The sequence below is a fragment of the Pseudophryne corroboree genome, chromosome 7 (genome assembly GCF_028390025.1).
Source record: "Pseudophryne corroboree isolate aPseCor3 chromosome 7, aPseCor3.hap2, whole genome shotgun sequence".
Classification (NCBI taxonomy): domain Eukaryota; kingdom Metazoa; phylum Chordata; class Amphibia; order Anura; family Myobatrachidae; genus Pseudophryne; species Pseudophryne corroboree.
The window spans coordinates 41,677,278-41,691,845 of NC_086450.1; the positions used below are offsets into that span (position 1 = coordinate 41,677,278).

General features: G+C 45.4%; 1 protein-coding gene and 1 long non-coding RNA gene across 2 annotated transcripts in view; one reads left to right on the top strand and one right to left on the bottom strand.

Moving 5' to 3' along the window:
* Positions 1–14,568, bottom strand: part of TSPEAR (thrombospondin type laminin G domain and EAR repeats) — a 183,964-nt gene that overhangs the window by 110,032 nt on the left and 59,364 nt on the right. Inside the window, exons 3-5 of the mRNA XM_063932241.1 lie at positions 13,111–13,349; positions 8,889–8,979; positions 6,343–6,502 (exon numbers count right to left, since the gene is read on the bottom strand). Coding sequence (XP_063788311.1) covers positions 6,343–6,502; positions 8,889–8,979; positions 13,111–13,349 — 490 coding nt within the window. The remainder of the gene's footprint in view (positions 1–6,342; positions 6,503–8,888; positions 8,980–13,110; positions 13,350–14,568) is intronic.
* Positions 1–14,568, top strand: part of LOC134943335 (uncharacterized) — a 32,604-nt gene that overhangs the window by 8,893 nt on the left and 9,143 nt on the right. The gene's annotated exons all lie outside the window — the stretch shown is intronic.

The window sequence follows — 14,568 nt, forward strand, 5'->3', positions numbered from 1 at the left end:
AGAGTCACCAGTGTCCTAAAAAATGCAGCTGTACCCAATGTCCACTTAACCACGGACATGTGGACAAGTGGAGCAGGGCAGGGTCAGGACTATATGACTGTGACAGCCCACTGGGTAGATGTATGGACTCCCGCCGCAAGAACAGCAGCGGCGGCACCAGTAGCAGCATCTCGCAAACGCCAACTCTTTCCTAGGCAGGCTACGCTTTGTATCACCGCTTTCCAGAATACGCACACAGCTGAAAACCTCTTACGGCAACTGAGGAAGATCATCGCGGAATGGCTTACCCCAATTGGACTCTCCTGTGGATTTGTGGCATCGGACAACGCCAGCAATATTGTGTGTGCATTAAATATGGGCAAATTCCAGCACGTCCCATGTTTTGCACATACCTTGAATTTGGTGGTGCAGAATTATTTAAAAAACGACAGGGGCGTGCAAGAGATGCTGTCGGTGGCCAGAAGAATTGCGGGACACTTTCGGCGTACAGGCACCACGTACAGAAGACTGGAGCACCACCAAAAACTACTGAACCTGCCCTGCCATCATCTGAAGCAAGAAGTGGTAACGAGGTGGAATTCAACCCTCTATATGCTTCAGAGGTTGGAGGAGCAGCAAAAGGCCATTCAAGCCTATACAATTGAGCACGATATAGGAGGTGGAATGCACCTGTCTCAAGCGCAGTGGAGAATGATTTCAACGTTGTGCAAGGTTCTGATGCCCTTTGAATTTGCCACACGTGAAGTCAGTTCAGACACTGCCAGCCTGAGTCAGGTCATTCCCCTCATCAGGCTTTTGCAGAAGAAGCTGGAGACATTGAAGGAGGAGCTAACACGGAGCGATTCCGCTAGGCATGTGGGACTTGTGGATGGAGCCCTTAATTCGCTTAACAAGGATTCACGGGTGGTCAATCTGTTGAAATCAGAGCACTACATTTTGGCCACCGTGCTCGATCCTAGATTTAAAGCCTACCTTGGATCTCTCTTTCCGGCAGACACAAGTCTGCTGGGGTTGAAAGACCTGCTGGTGAGAAAATTGTCAAGTCAAGCGGAACGCGACCTGTCAACATCTCCTCCTTCACATTCTCCCGCAACTGGGGGTGTGAGGAAAAGGCTCAGAATTCCGAGCCCACCCGCTGGCGGTGATGCAGGGCAGTCTGGAGCGACTGCTGATGCTGACATCTGGTCCGGACTGAAGGACCTGACAACGATTACGGACATGTCGTCTACTGTCACTGCATATGATTCTCTCAACATTGAAAGAATGGTGGAGGATTATATGAGTGACCGCATCCAAGTAGGCACGTCACACAGTCCGTACTTATACTGGCAGGAAAAAGAGGCAATTTGGAGGCCCTTGCACAAACTGGCTTTATTCTACCTAAGTTGCCCTCCCACAAGTGTGTACTCCGAAAGAGTGTTTAGTGCCGCCGCTCACCTTGTCAGCAATCGGCGTACGAGGTTACATCCAGAAAATGTGGAGAAGATGATGTTCATTAAAATGAATTATAATCAATTCCACCGTGGAGACATTGACCAGCAGCAATTGCCTCCACAAAGTACACAGGGAGCTGAGATGGTGGATTCCAGTGGGGACGAATTGATAATCTGTGAGGAGGGGGATGTACACGGTGATATATCGGAGGATGATGATGAGGTGGACATCTTGCCTCTGTAGAGCCAGTTTGTGCAAGGAGAGATTAATTGCTTCTTTTTTGGTGGGGGTCCAAACCAACCCGTCATTTCAGTCACAGTCGTGTGGCAGACCCTGTCACTGAAATGATGGGTTGGTTAAAGTGTGCATGTCCTGTTTATACAACATAAGGGTGGGTGGGAGGGCCCAAGGACAATTCCATCTTGCACCTCTTTTTTCTTTAATTTTTCTTTGCGTCATGTGCTGTTTGTGGAATGTTTTTTGGAAGGGCCATCCTGCGTGACACTGCAGTGCCACTCCTAGATGGGCCCGGTGTTTGTGTCGGCCACTAGGGTCGCTTATCTTACTCACACAGCTACCTCATTGCGCCTCTTTTTTTCTTTGCGTCATGTGCTGTTTGGGGAGGGTTTTTTGGAAGGGCCATCCTGCGTGACACTGCAGTGCCACTCCTAGATGGGCCCGGTGTTTGTGTCGGCCACTAGGGTCGCTTATCTTACTCACACAGCTACCTCATTGCGCCTCTTTTTTTCTTTGCGTCATGTGCTGTTTGGGGAGGGTTTTTTGGAAGGGCCATCCTGCGTGACACTGCAGTGCCACTCCTAGATGGGCCCGGTGTTTGTGTCGGCCACTAGGGTCGCTTATCTTACTCACACAGCTACCTCATTGCGCCTCTTTTTTTCTTTGCGTCATGTGCTGTTTGGGGAGGGTTTTTTGGAAGGACCATCCTGCGTGACACTGCAGTGCCACTCCTAGATGGGCCCGGTGTTTGTGTCGGCCACTAGGGTCGCTTATCTTACTCACACAGCTACCTCATTGCGCCTCTTTTTTTCTTTGCGTCATGTGCTGTTTGGGGAGGGTTTTTTGGAAGGGACATCCTGCGTGACACTGCAGTGCCACTCCTAGATGGGCCCGGTGTTTGTGTCGGCCACTAGGGTCGCTTATCTTACTCACACAGCTACCTCATTGCGCCTCTTTTTTTCTTTGCGTCATGTGCTGTTTGGGGAGGGTTTTTTGGAAGGACCATCCTGCGTGACACTGCAGTGCCACTCCTAGATGGGCCCGGTGTTTGTGTCGGCCACTAGGGTCGCTTATCTTACTCACACAGCTACCTCATTGCGCCTCTTTTTTTCTTTGCGTCATGTGCTGTTTGGGGAGGGTTTTTTGGAAGGGACATCCTGCGTGACACTGCAGTGCCACTCCTAGATGGGCCCGGTGTTTGTGTCGGCCACTAGGGTCGCTTATCTTACTCACACAGCTACCTCATTGCGCCTCTTTTTTTCTTTGCGTCATGTGCTGTTTGGGGAGGGTTTTTTGGAAGGGACATCCTGCGTGACACTGCAGTGCCACTCCTAGATGGGCCCGGTGTTTGTGTCGGCCACTAGGGTCGCTTATCTTACTCACACAGCTACCTCATTGCGCCTCTTTTTTTCTTTGCGTCATGTGCTGTTTGGGGAGGGTTTTTTGGAAGGGACATCCTGCGTGACACTGCAGTGCCACTCCTAGATGGGCCCGGTGTTTGTGTCGGCCACTAGGGTCGCTTATCTTACTCACACAGCTACCTCATTGCGCCTCTTTTTTTCTTTGCGTCATGTGCTGTTTGGGGAGGGTTTTTTGGAAGGGACATCCTGCGTGACACTGCAGTGCCACTCCTAGATGGGCCCGGTGTTTGTGTCGGCCACTAGGGTCGCTTATCTTACTCACACAGCTACCTCATTGCGCCTCTTTTTTTTTTTGTTTGCGTCATGTGCTGTTTGGGGAGGGTTTTTTGGAAGGGACATCCTGCGTGACACTGCAGTGCCACTCCTAGATGGGCCCGGTGTTTGTGTCGGCCACTAGGGTCGCTTATCTTACTCACACAGCTACCTCATTGCGCCTCTTTTTTTCTTTGCGTCATGTGCTGTTTGGGGAGGGTTTTTTGGAAGGGACATACTGCGTGACACTGCAGTGCCACTCCTAGATGGGCCCGGTGTTTGTGTCGGCCACTAGGGTCGCTTAGCTTAGTCATCCAGCGACCTAGGTGCAAATTTTAGGACTAAAAATAATATTGTGAGGTGTGAGGTATTCAGAATAGACTGAAAATGAGTGTAAATTATGGTTTTTGAGGTTAATAATACTTTGGGATCAAAATGACCCCCAAATTCTATGATTTAAGCTGTTTTTTAGTGTTTTTTTTAAAAAAACACCCGAATCCAAAACACACCCGAATCCGACAAAAAAAATTCGGTGAGGTTTTGCCAAAACGCGGTCGAACCCAAAACACGGCCGCGGAACCGAACCCAAAACCAAAACCCGAAAAATTTCAAGTGCACATCTCTAATACTTGGTAGGAGAAGCTGCTGCCTCTGGGCATGTGCCGCAACTCCTCTCTGTCCCTTATACTGCATGTTGTGGCCATAGCTCTAGTAATATAATATTACTGTATATAATACTGCGATTGTGGTTATGATTTGGGCTATGGAGGGGTTTCCAGGCAACTGGAATCCCCCCCTTGCATTTGCCTATGCAGTTACTTGCTCTTTTATGCTTTTATCCCCAAATTGGAACCAAGCCCAGTGTATTTACCCATGTATGATTATTAATAAAGGTCAATCATGCAAATATATTTAAAACAATTATGCAGCACTAAGCAGATATGCACAGTATGCAACAGATAATTCCCATTTATTTCATTGGGCAGAATGATGGTCGAGTCAATGAATCAAACGAGTTAAAAATGGTGAAGGAAAGGGATTCATCTGTTATCAACAAACTGTAGATTGCATACATTTTACATTGTTAAAACCATATTACTGTTAAAGAGCATGAGATCAACTTCCTCTCTGATCTAAAATGGACAATCAAAGGGCCTAACAGACCTTATCGCAGCAGCAAATTTGTTCTCTAATGGGCAAAACCATATTAGATTTGGTTGGGGTGTGTTCAAAGTGAAATCTAAATTGCAGTGTAAAAATAAAGCAGACAGTATTTACCCTGCACAGAAACAATATAACCCACCCAAATCTAACTCTCTGCAGATGTTATATCTGTCCCACCTGCAGTGCGCATGGTTTTGCCCACTAGCTAACAAATATGCTGCTGCAATCAGGTCTAAATTAGGCCCAATAAGTTGATGGTAAAACTACTCGATATCAAAGTGAACGTATCACATCCATGGGATCTTCCATTTATTACATGGAAGACGGAGAACTTGGATCCTACTGTATTCAGAGTGTGGAGGGAAGTGTCACATAGCTACACGTTTTAGTACATAAATTATGCTGACGCTCAAGATGTCACAGTTATTTTTTATTTGCATTTATTATTTGCAACATTCTTCTCTTATGACACCTAATGAGTGACATATTCTAAACTATTCCCATGCATTGATGTGATCTGTGGACTGTACACAATGTGATGGCTCGTACTTAAGGCTTGTCATGAGAGTAAACACAGCAGCCTAAGGGGTATATGCAATAACTGTCGGTAGCTGCTGTCTTGTCGGATAGACGGCAGCTTCCGAAAGTGTTAAGTCGGAAAGGGGTTCCGACCTATTCATTACGGCCCCGTTTTTGACGACAAGTCGGGAAACCCGACTTGTCGGAATGCTGTGGAATGCACGCTGATCGGCGACTTCAGGCGCTGATCAGCGTGCATTGTCGGAAGCGGGGCCAAACCAGACAGGTTTTAGCCCCGTTTCCGACAATCTCAATCCGACTTTAAAAAAAGTCGTATTGAGATGAGGGAGCTGAGAGCAGGAGACGGGATGGAAGGGGGTGGGGGGGAGGGAGCAGCAGGGAGAGCAGGAACCCAGCGGCAGCGTCCACCCGGCTCCAATAGCGAGGTCCCGGCCGTAGCAAGAGGATGGGGCACTGCCTCCGCTGACGGCAGCACCCACCCAGCTCCAGCAAGTGAGGTGGACACTGCCGTGAGCCTCTGGTTATGCTGCTGCAGCCACTGCTCACCCCGTCTCCTCCTCTCTTCCGCTCCATCTCCTCCTCCTCCGCTGCTCTCCCCTCTGCTCCCCCCACTGCCGCAGACATCTCCCCCCACTCCCACGGCAGCCGCTGACAGCTCCCCCCCACCTCCCCCGGCGCTGCTGACATCTCCCCCAGCTGCCGCTGTCAGCGCACCCGGCAGCCGCTGACAGCAGCAGCAGGACAGGACACCGGGAACGACCAAATCAGACAGTCGGATTTGCCCGCTCTTTGAATAGGGGTTGTCGGGTCCATTCTGACAACTGCATGTCAGAATGGACCAGACTCTTATTGAATATACCCCTTAGTGTTTATTCCTGACCTTAAAACACATTTCACAAAAAATATAAAAAATATGCAACTTTACATCTTTGGCCCTAATTCAGACCTAACATGTGCAGAGAGTTAGATTTGGGTGGGTTATTTTGTTTCTGTGCAGGGTAAATACTGGCGGCTTTATTTTTACACTGCAAATTAGATTTCAGTTTGAACACACCCCACCCAAATCTGACTCTCTCTGCACATGTTACATCTGCCCTCCCCCCTGCAGTGCACATGGTTTCTCCCATTAGAGAACAAATTTCCTGCTGCGATCAGGTCTGAATTAGGCCCTTTGTTTTTAATATCGTTTATTCCCAGCAATTATTCACACGCAATGTAAACATCACAAGATAAGAGAATACTGGCCAGCTGCCTTCTAATTAATTTAATGTTAATATATTTTGACTTTACTAACCATAAGGATAGATCAGTTGAACTTCACTTCCTTCAGTCCTCACTGGTAGTTCTTTCAGCACCTTGGGGATGGACAGCTCTGCCAGCCTTGGCCTGGCGCTGGGACACATTATCAATGTTGCGTCAGATCCTGGCAAGAGAACAAGTTGCCTCAACAAGCCCTGGAAATCAAAATACAGTCCCTTCAAAAGCACAGTTTTCAAAGATGCCGTCTCGTACCCTAGCTAGGAACAGGTTCTAACTTCACATGCAATGTTCTCGGAAGAGATTTAAAAATAGAAGCCTAGAACAGCGCTTCCGGAACGCTGCTTACCTTGGATTTTGAAAACATAGATGTGAATCGATCTTCCACCACTTTCTATATTCACAGATTTTTTTTTTATGGTAATAATATTAAGAGGTTTTACATTCAAGCCGTTTTGTATCTTCAGAGAGTCTATAAAAAACCTTCCTGCAGTTAATGTATAACTAGATTAGACCTAAGCATATTACCTATGGTAAACCTTTAAATATACTCCAGATGAGATAGCACTCTGTAGAAACAAGAAGATTATGTTTCGTAGAAGGATTTATATACATCCATTAAATTGCCACTGTCCAAATACCAGTTATCCAACTACTTTGTGAAACTAGATGCATTTCTTACTACTTGATAGTAACTTTTGGATGTTTGGGGGGTTGGTTATATATTGGCTTTACGTACATAGGGGGTGATTCAGACCTGATCGTAGATGTGCTAAATTTAGCACATCTACAATCAGCTTCCCTGACATGCGGGGGGACGTCCAGCACAGGGATAGTCCGCCCAGCATGTCAGTCCCTGCCCTGTCGCACAAGTACAAAAGCATCATACAGCGGTGATGCTTTTGTACTGGAAGAGTTGCTCCCTGCCAGCGCAGCTCCTGCACGCTGGCAGGGAGACACTCGTCGTTGCTCGGGCTGCAGCGGCTGCGTGTGACGTCATGCAACCGCCATGCCCCCCCCCCCTCCCAACAGTCCGGGCACGCCTGCGTTGCCTGGACCTCGCTCCCTAAACAAAGGCCAAACGCCGCATGCCCGCCCCCTCCCACCTCTGCCTGTCAATCAGGCAGAGGTGATCGCAGGGCTGAGACAGCATTCGGCATGCATAGTTTAGACCTGATCGCTGCTGTGTGAAAACGCACAGCACCGATCAGGTCTGAAATAACCCCATAGGGATCAGCTAAATTCCTTTACAGCTGTGTAGGTAATAGATTTGTATTTTTTAAATGTATATGTTTAAAATTGTTCTACACTATTAAATCAAACTTATTTCCTTCCGGACTAACGTCAGAAAGCTCATGCAGTGCAGTATGGGGCTTTCTAGAATGTCAGCACTTGCTTAGCTACCTCTAGGGTGACAACCTGTTGGAGTTAATAAAATGCCTTTGACATAATGGGGGAGATTCAAATGTTTGAAAAGTCAGTTGGGAGTCTGTTTTGTCCTATCTAATAGACAGGGAGAAACAGACACCCAACCGACTTTTCAAACATTTGAAATTCCCCCAATTAGGCCAATGTGGCATTAAACGCAAGTCAGTTGTAATTATACCCCCCACTGCATGCGACTGCACTGCCGCTATCCATAAGCCTCGTTACAAGAGGTCCATCTAAAAATAGATGCAAATACATGCACACAACTCTACATAGCCCGCCGTTCCACCTACACACCCCCTGTAAGCTTTGACTACATGTCAATGCCCCAATAGCACCCAGTTCCCCCCTCTTCAGCTGCAAGTGGGGTTGCGACCAAAGGCCTAATTCAGAGATGGGCGCAGCGGCTGTGTAATAATATACTAATGCTCTATGTAACTAGACGCCTCCTCCTGGACGCAGCGTCGGATCATTTGCATGAACATCGATTCCTCAAGGTAACTCTCAGGATATTCAGGATGTGCTGAAGCCAGTGAAGCTGCATCTAAGGACGGAGCCACTGGCTTTGGGGCACCCAGAAAACAATATATATATAGATATATATAATCTATATATACATACATACACATATACACACATACATATATAACGGGATCCGGTCTGAAGATCGACAGTGTCTAGGTCGACAATGTTTAGGTCGACCACTATAGGTCGACAGTCGCTAGGTCGACAGGGTCAGAAGGTCGACATGTTCTAGGTCGACAGGTCAAAAGGTCGACACAAGCTTTTCAAATTTTTTTATTTTTTAAAAAACTTTTTCATACTTAACGATCCACGTGGACTACGATTGGAACGGTAATCTGTGCCGAGCGAAGCGGCAGTGGAGCGAGGCACCTTGCCCGAAGCATGGCGAGCGAACACAGTGCACTAATTGGGGTTCCCGGTCACTCTACGAAGAAAACGACACCAAAAAAACATAAAAAACTCATGTCGACCTTTTGACCTGTCGACATAGAACATGTCGACCTTCTGACCCCGTCGGCCTAGTTACTGTTGACCTATAGTGGTCGACCTAAACATTGTCGACCTAGACACTGTCGATCTAATGATCCACACCCATATATAACTAACTTTAGCATTCTGGGTAATACTTACTGAGAAAAAGCCTTTGCGTCGTCTTCTGCTTCCAACGTATATCCGAGAATTAGAGGTATTTAAGTATGCAGGAAATGGGTTGTCTAGAACACTAAACAGAAATAAACATCATTACTCTGCAGTAATGAATATGATATTGAAACAATTACATTTGAATAGTTCTGCACGGCATTACAAGGCATTCACTTATATTCTTACAGTACTAACTAATAATATCCATGTCCAGCATATCACACCTGTTACAGCAGAATGATCTGTGCAGTGATTTGTTGAACATGAATTGGTATCAAATTGTTCATAATAAAACCTAAGCACAGCATATATCTTATATTTGGCAATCTTATTTCCCCAGAGAGCTTAAATTCTAATTTAGACACCCACTGGCAAGTGGCTAGAGTCATTAATGAATCTGCAGAGGTTTATTTAAAGCTATTTCTCATTCTGTATGCGTGTAAAAGGTAACGTCTGTTTCAATTCACTTTAATTACCTAGCCACAACAGTTGTGGGCATTATTTCATTGTATTAAAGAAATGAATATCATTTATGTTTTAGTTGAAAAGAAAGTGCCAGTAACGTAAAAGGACTGGGGATCTTCTGTACACCCCCTCCCCCTTCACCCCAATCCTCCCCCCTTCCCCCGTGACCAGTAATCAGGAGATGCTAGAATTTTAATGTGGTGGATTTTGTACACTCCAAACTCATTTATTTCTTCACATGTGATAAAAAAATGCCACAAAAATGTATTTATTAATTGTGGGGACTTTCTACCGGTATTCCTACCGGCTTGTCCCGGGCACCCACTCTCTCTGGTGACTGGTCACAAAGAAAGTGCATTCAATCTCCATCCTACATGCTTTACCGAGTACCAAAGAATACAGTGACGAGCTTACACTGATGAATTGGTGTGGTGTGTTACCATTCCAGCGGCCTAGTTGATTGCACTGATTTGCATTGGATACATTGGCCCTCATTCAGGTCCGGTCGGTCCTGCACCGCATGCCCCAAAGTACTGATGTTCTGTACTTTGTATATGCACAGGACCCGTTCTGAGTGTGTGAAAACAGGTTCTGTGACACAGGGCTGCATCAGACTGTCAGTGATACAGTCTGATGCAGTTTGGGGGCCGGGAGAGGACGGCAACGGCCTCCGTTTGTGAAAATTTAGGCGTGTCGTCATCATTTAGGTGGAGGGAAGAGGCCAGGGATCTTCGTCTTTGGGCATAGGTTTCCTGGCCTCTTACAAAGATCTGCGACAGACGGCTTCTGCAACCCCATGGGTGCCGCAAGCTGCCCGATGGTGTCACAGTGATCCGATGCTGCGGCTAGTTGTAATAGATGCCTCCTGCTGCATTGCCATACAGCGCTATCGCGCCTCTTCCAAGGAAAAAGCAGCAATTGCAACTCCATCAAAATCTGAATGAGGGAGATTATTGTCACTGGTTCATTCAGAACACTGCACAGCATTTCTCTGCTTATTTGGGTCCTATGGACCCGCTAAGAGGTGATCGCACAAGCGCACGCAGCCATTACCCGTCTGTGACTTTCTGCAAATGCTTCTCCTGCATACATCCATGCATCATTATGTGCAAGCACTGAGACACCCGCTGTTTACATCTGTATATGCAGTAATACTAATTTGTGCGTCCTTAAATGCCGCCATCGGTCGCACCATAGAAACTTGCACCAGCCCTTTTTAAGGAAGTTTCAAATACAGCTATTCTATTATAGTTAGTAATTAAATAAATAAAATTCACTCCACTTTTGGATGATATTCCCATAATTAGCGATGAATTTATTTTTTCGTTGTTTCTTCTCTCTTTGTGTTTTGGTGATTGACACTCACTGTTTATAAAGCTGCTAGTAGCTCCTCTGGTAGCTCCTGCTCAGGGTACTCCCCTTTTCCGTTGCCCGGCCACAGCCTGCTCCAGAGGCCGCTGACTAGCCACAGCCTGCTACAGAGGCCACCGCCCAGCCACAGCCTACTCCAGTGGTCGCCACCCAGCCACAGCCTGCTCCAGAGGCCACCGCCCAGCCACAGCCTGCTCCAGAGATTGCCACCCAACCACAGCCTGCTCAATAGGTCGCCACCCAGCCACAGCCTGCTCCAGAGGTCACCACCCAGCCACAATTGAACAACAAAGAAGAGAGAAAGCGCTCATGGGTTCATATTAATTGCCTTATAAACATGTTCAGAGCCGGTAATTAAATATATTCAAAAATGTATTGCTACTAAAAATAACATGAATAAATATTGTGACATAAAAACAAATTAATTAATCCTTGTATAATATAAGTTAATAATTTACTTGCTGGCCAGCAGTGTTTATTGGCAGTAGTATACTGTATATTAAACTTCCCACTGAAAAGAGTCAGTGCACTTCAGAAACTGTGCTGTTACACTGTCAGCATTTGCAACTTATTAGCAGTCAGTGAAGGTAACTGTTGCACGTTACAAATATAGAAGTGTGACGGCTAAAGGAAGCGTTTACAGCCACAGACTGCTCAAGAGCTCGTCGCCCAGCCATAGCCTGCTCCAGAGGTCGCCGCCCAGCCACAGACTGCTCCAGAGCTCGTCACCCAGCCACAGACTGCTCCAGAGGTTGCCACCCAGCCCCAGCCTGCTCCAGAGGCCGCTGACTATGCCATTACAGGTTGAGTATCCCTTATCCAAAATGCTTGGGACCAGAGGAATTTTGGATATCGGATTTTTCAGTATTTTGGAATAATTGCATACGATAATGAGATATCATGGTGATGGGACCTTAATCTAAGCACAGAATGCATTTATGTTTCATATACACCTTATACACACAGCCTGAAGGTAATTTTAGCCAATATTTTTTATAACTTTGTGCATTAAACAAAGTGTCTCTACATTCACACAATTCATTTATGTTTCATATACACCTTATGCACATAGCCTGAAGGTCATTTAATACAATATTTTTAATAACTTTAAGTATTAAACAAAGTTTGTGTACATTGAGCCATCAAAAAACAAAGGTTTCACTATCTCAGACTCACTCAAAAAAGTCCGTATTTCGGAATATTTGGATATGGGATACTCAACCTGTATAAGTTTTATAATATGATATATAAAGACAGGATGTAATGTATACCAATAAAATACCCATCAGACACCAAAAAAAATATTGGAGATTTAGAAAATTCTACTGTAGTATTATAATATATACAGGTTAGATTCTCACTAAGGAGGATGAATATTATATGCACACACTTTATTTCAAATCATAACCTGATCAAGGACATCCTTCATTGTATTATCATATGGTATATAAGCACATTTGTTTACACATTGATTTATTCAAACACATGTCTCTGCTCATTATATAACTCACTTTACACATATTAATATGATTCACTTGTTTTGAAGACATAATCACAGGCCTTCCTTATCACAATGAATATATAGAATAAGATTACGGTATGACTATTCCATCACATTTGCACTATCCACAAATACAGATTTATAAATTAAACCCCTAAGGGGTTTATCCAATTAGGTGCAATGAAACATCGGGAGCGAAAAAACTGGAGTTTTTCACGATATTTCCTGATGTTTCATCTATCTTTTTTTCTTTTTTTACGGGTTATCCAATTAGATCTCCCGTAAAAAAAAAAAAAAAAAATTCATTTGAAAACACACAGGTTCATTGTGTGTTTTGCCGCCGCAGACTTGAAAATCCAACACTTTTCAAGGATTTTGTTTTCCTGCCTGAGGCAGGTGAAAAAAAATCCCTGATAACCTGTGGCGACACCTCCAGTCAGTGCCCCACGCCCACTTCAGCAGCAGCCGGGGCAGCAGGGAGGGCGCCCGAATGCCGGCGCTCAGCCCTGTGACCCACATCTGCCCTTCTTCCCTTGCCCCTGATGCCCCGCCCAGGCCGGGGTCATGTGACTGAGAGCCAGAGCTGTCAGTACCATCGAAGGAGCAGTCAGGGGAGCCGATTCCCGGTGCATTGATCCACCGATGCAGGTAACACAATCTTCGATAAGCTAATAGGATAGCCCAGGGTGATATCATTACCCAGAAATGTACCATGGGTAATTGGATATCCCCCTAAGACACAAATTACTTTGCAACATAGATCACCTAAATAATGATATTCATGACGATATGTCTTACTACTAATCATTTGTTAAACTCAACACTATCAGAATGAGCAAAATGCACCAAATAATTGTAGTATCCTTGACTTACATTTCCATTGGTATACTGCAGTCAATGGTGAGGGAAATGGAGATACCGGACACAGCTAAGACTAACGTGTGCCACTGGTCATTGGCCAGCGAGACGCCTCGAAATGTAACTTTGGTTTGAAAATTATGGGAGTGTTCTGCGTTCCAGAACAGGAAGTGAATCTTATTTTCGCTGTATCTTATTCCAAGAAGGACATGTTTGCTCTCTTCTCTGATTACAGTAAACAGATATTCGTTTTTCTGGGAACAAAAATGCAAATAAAAAAATTTCAAGGTTAAAAAGCGAGTAGCAAAAATCCTAGTGGAATGATTGTAAATGTTTATATTTTTTTTAAACCACACAGGTAGGAATGAAAGGAAGTAAAAGACATTGTTCCATTTATAAACCTTTATTTCACAGTTTGTGTTTTAGAAATCCCCTGAGTATTCAGTGGTGAAGAGTGATCTCCTAATCACCTTAGTATCTTAGTTGTATGAGAGAATTTATCAGAAGGGAACTGCTCCCTTGTGAGAGTCAGGTGCCTGTGGATTGCCTTTATCAGAATTAACAAAACCGATCGCAGCCCATTGGAGCTCCCCAGACAGTATATGTGGCTCCCATACTATTTATATTGCAAGTCCCAGTGCCAATAAATAATCTACACTCAAAATCTGAGACTCCTTCTGCTTGGTACTAGCACCCCTCCCGTCTACCCTTCGGTGTTTTTAATCAGTCCCGGTCCTGCATTGCTGTCTGATCTGGGGGATCTATTACAATATGTCTTTGACAAATTCATATTTTTTTCATGTGGTTAGGGACCCATCTGATAAGGGTCACCTTGACGTGGTAGTTCGGGTCACATTTTTGGACAAATCCAGTCCCCGGTATGCACTATGAACCTAACCTATACTCTATGTTTAATTGAAGAGTTTATTAGAATTGTAGAGTTTATCAGAATTATTTTGACTATTGGTGGGGGTCATTCCGAGTTGTTCGCTCTTTGCCGATTTTCGCAACGGAACGATCAAGGCAAAAATGTGCATGCGCATGGTGCATGCGCTAAGTATTTTAGCACAAAACTTAGTAGATTTACTCACGTCCGAACGAAGAATTTTCATAGTTGAAGTGATCGGAGTGTGATTGACAGGAAGTGGGTGTTTCTGGGCGGAAACTGGCCGTTTTCTGGGAGTGTGCAGAAAAACGCAGGCGTGTCAGGGAAAAACGCGGGAGTGTCTGGAGAAACGGTGGAGTGGCTGGCCGAACGCTGGGCGTGTGTGTGACGTGAAACCAGGAACGGATTGAGCTGATCGCAATCTGTGAGTAGGTCTGGGGCTACTCAGAAACTGCTAAGAATTTTCTATTCACAATTCTGCTAATCTTTCGTTCGCTATTCTGCTAAACTAAGATACACTCCCAGAGGGCGGCGGCCTAGCGTGTGCAATGCTGCTAAAATCTGCTAGCGAGCGAACAACTCGGAAT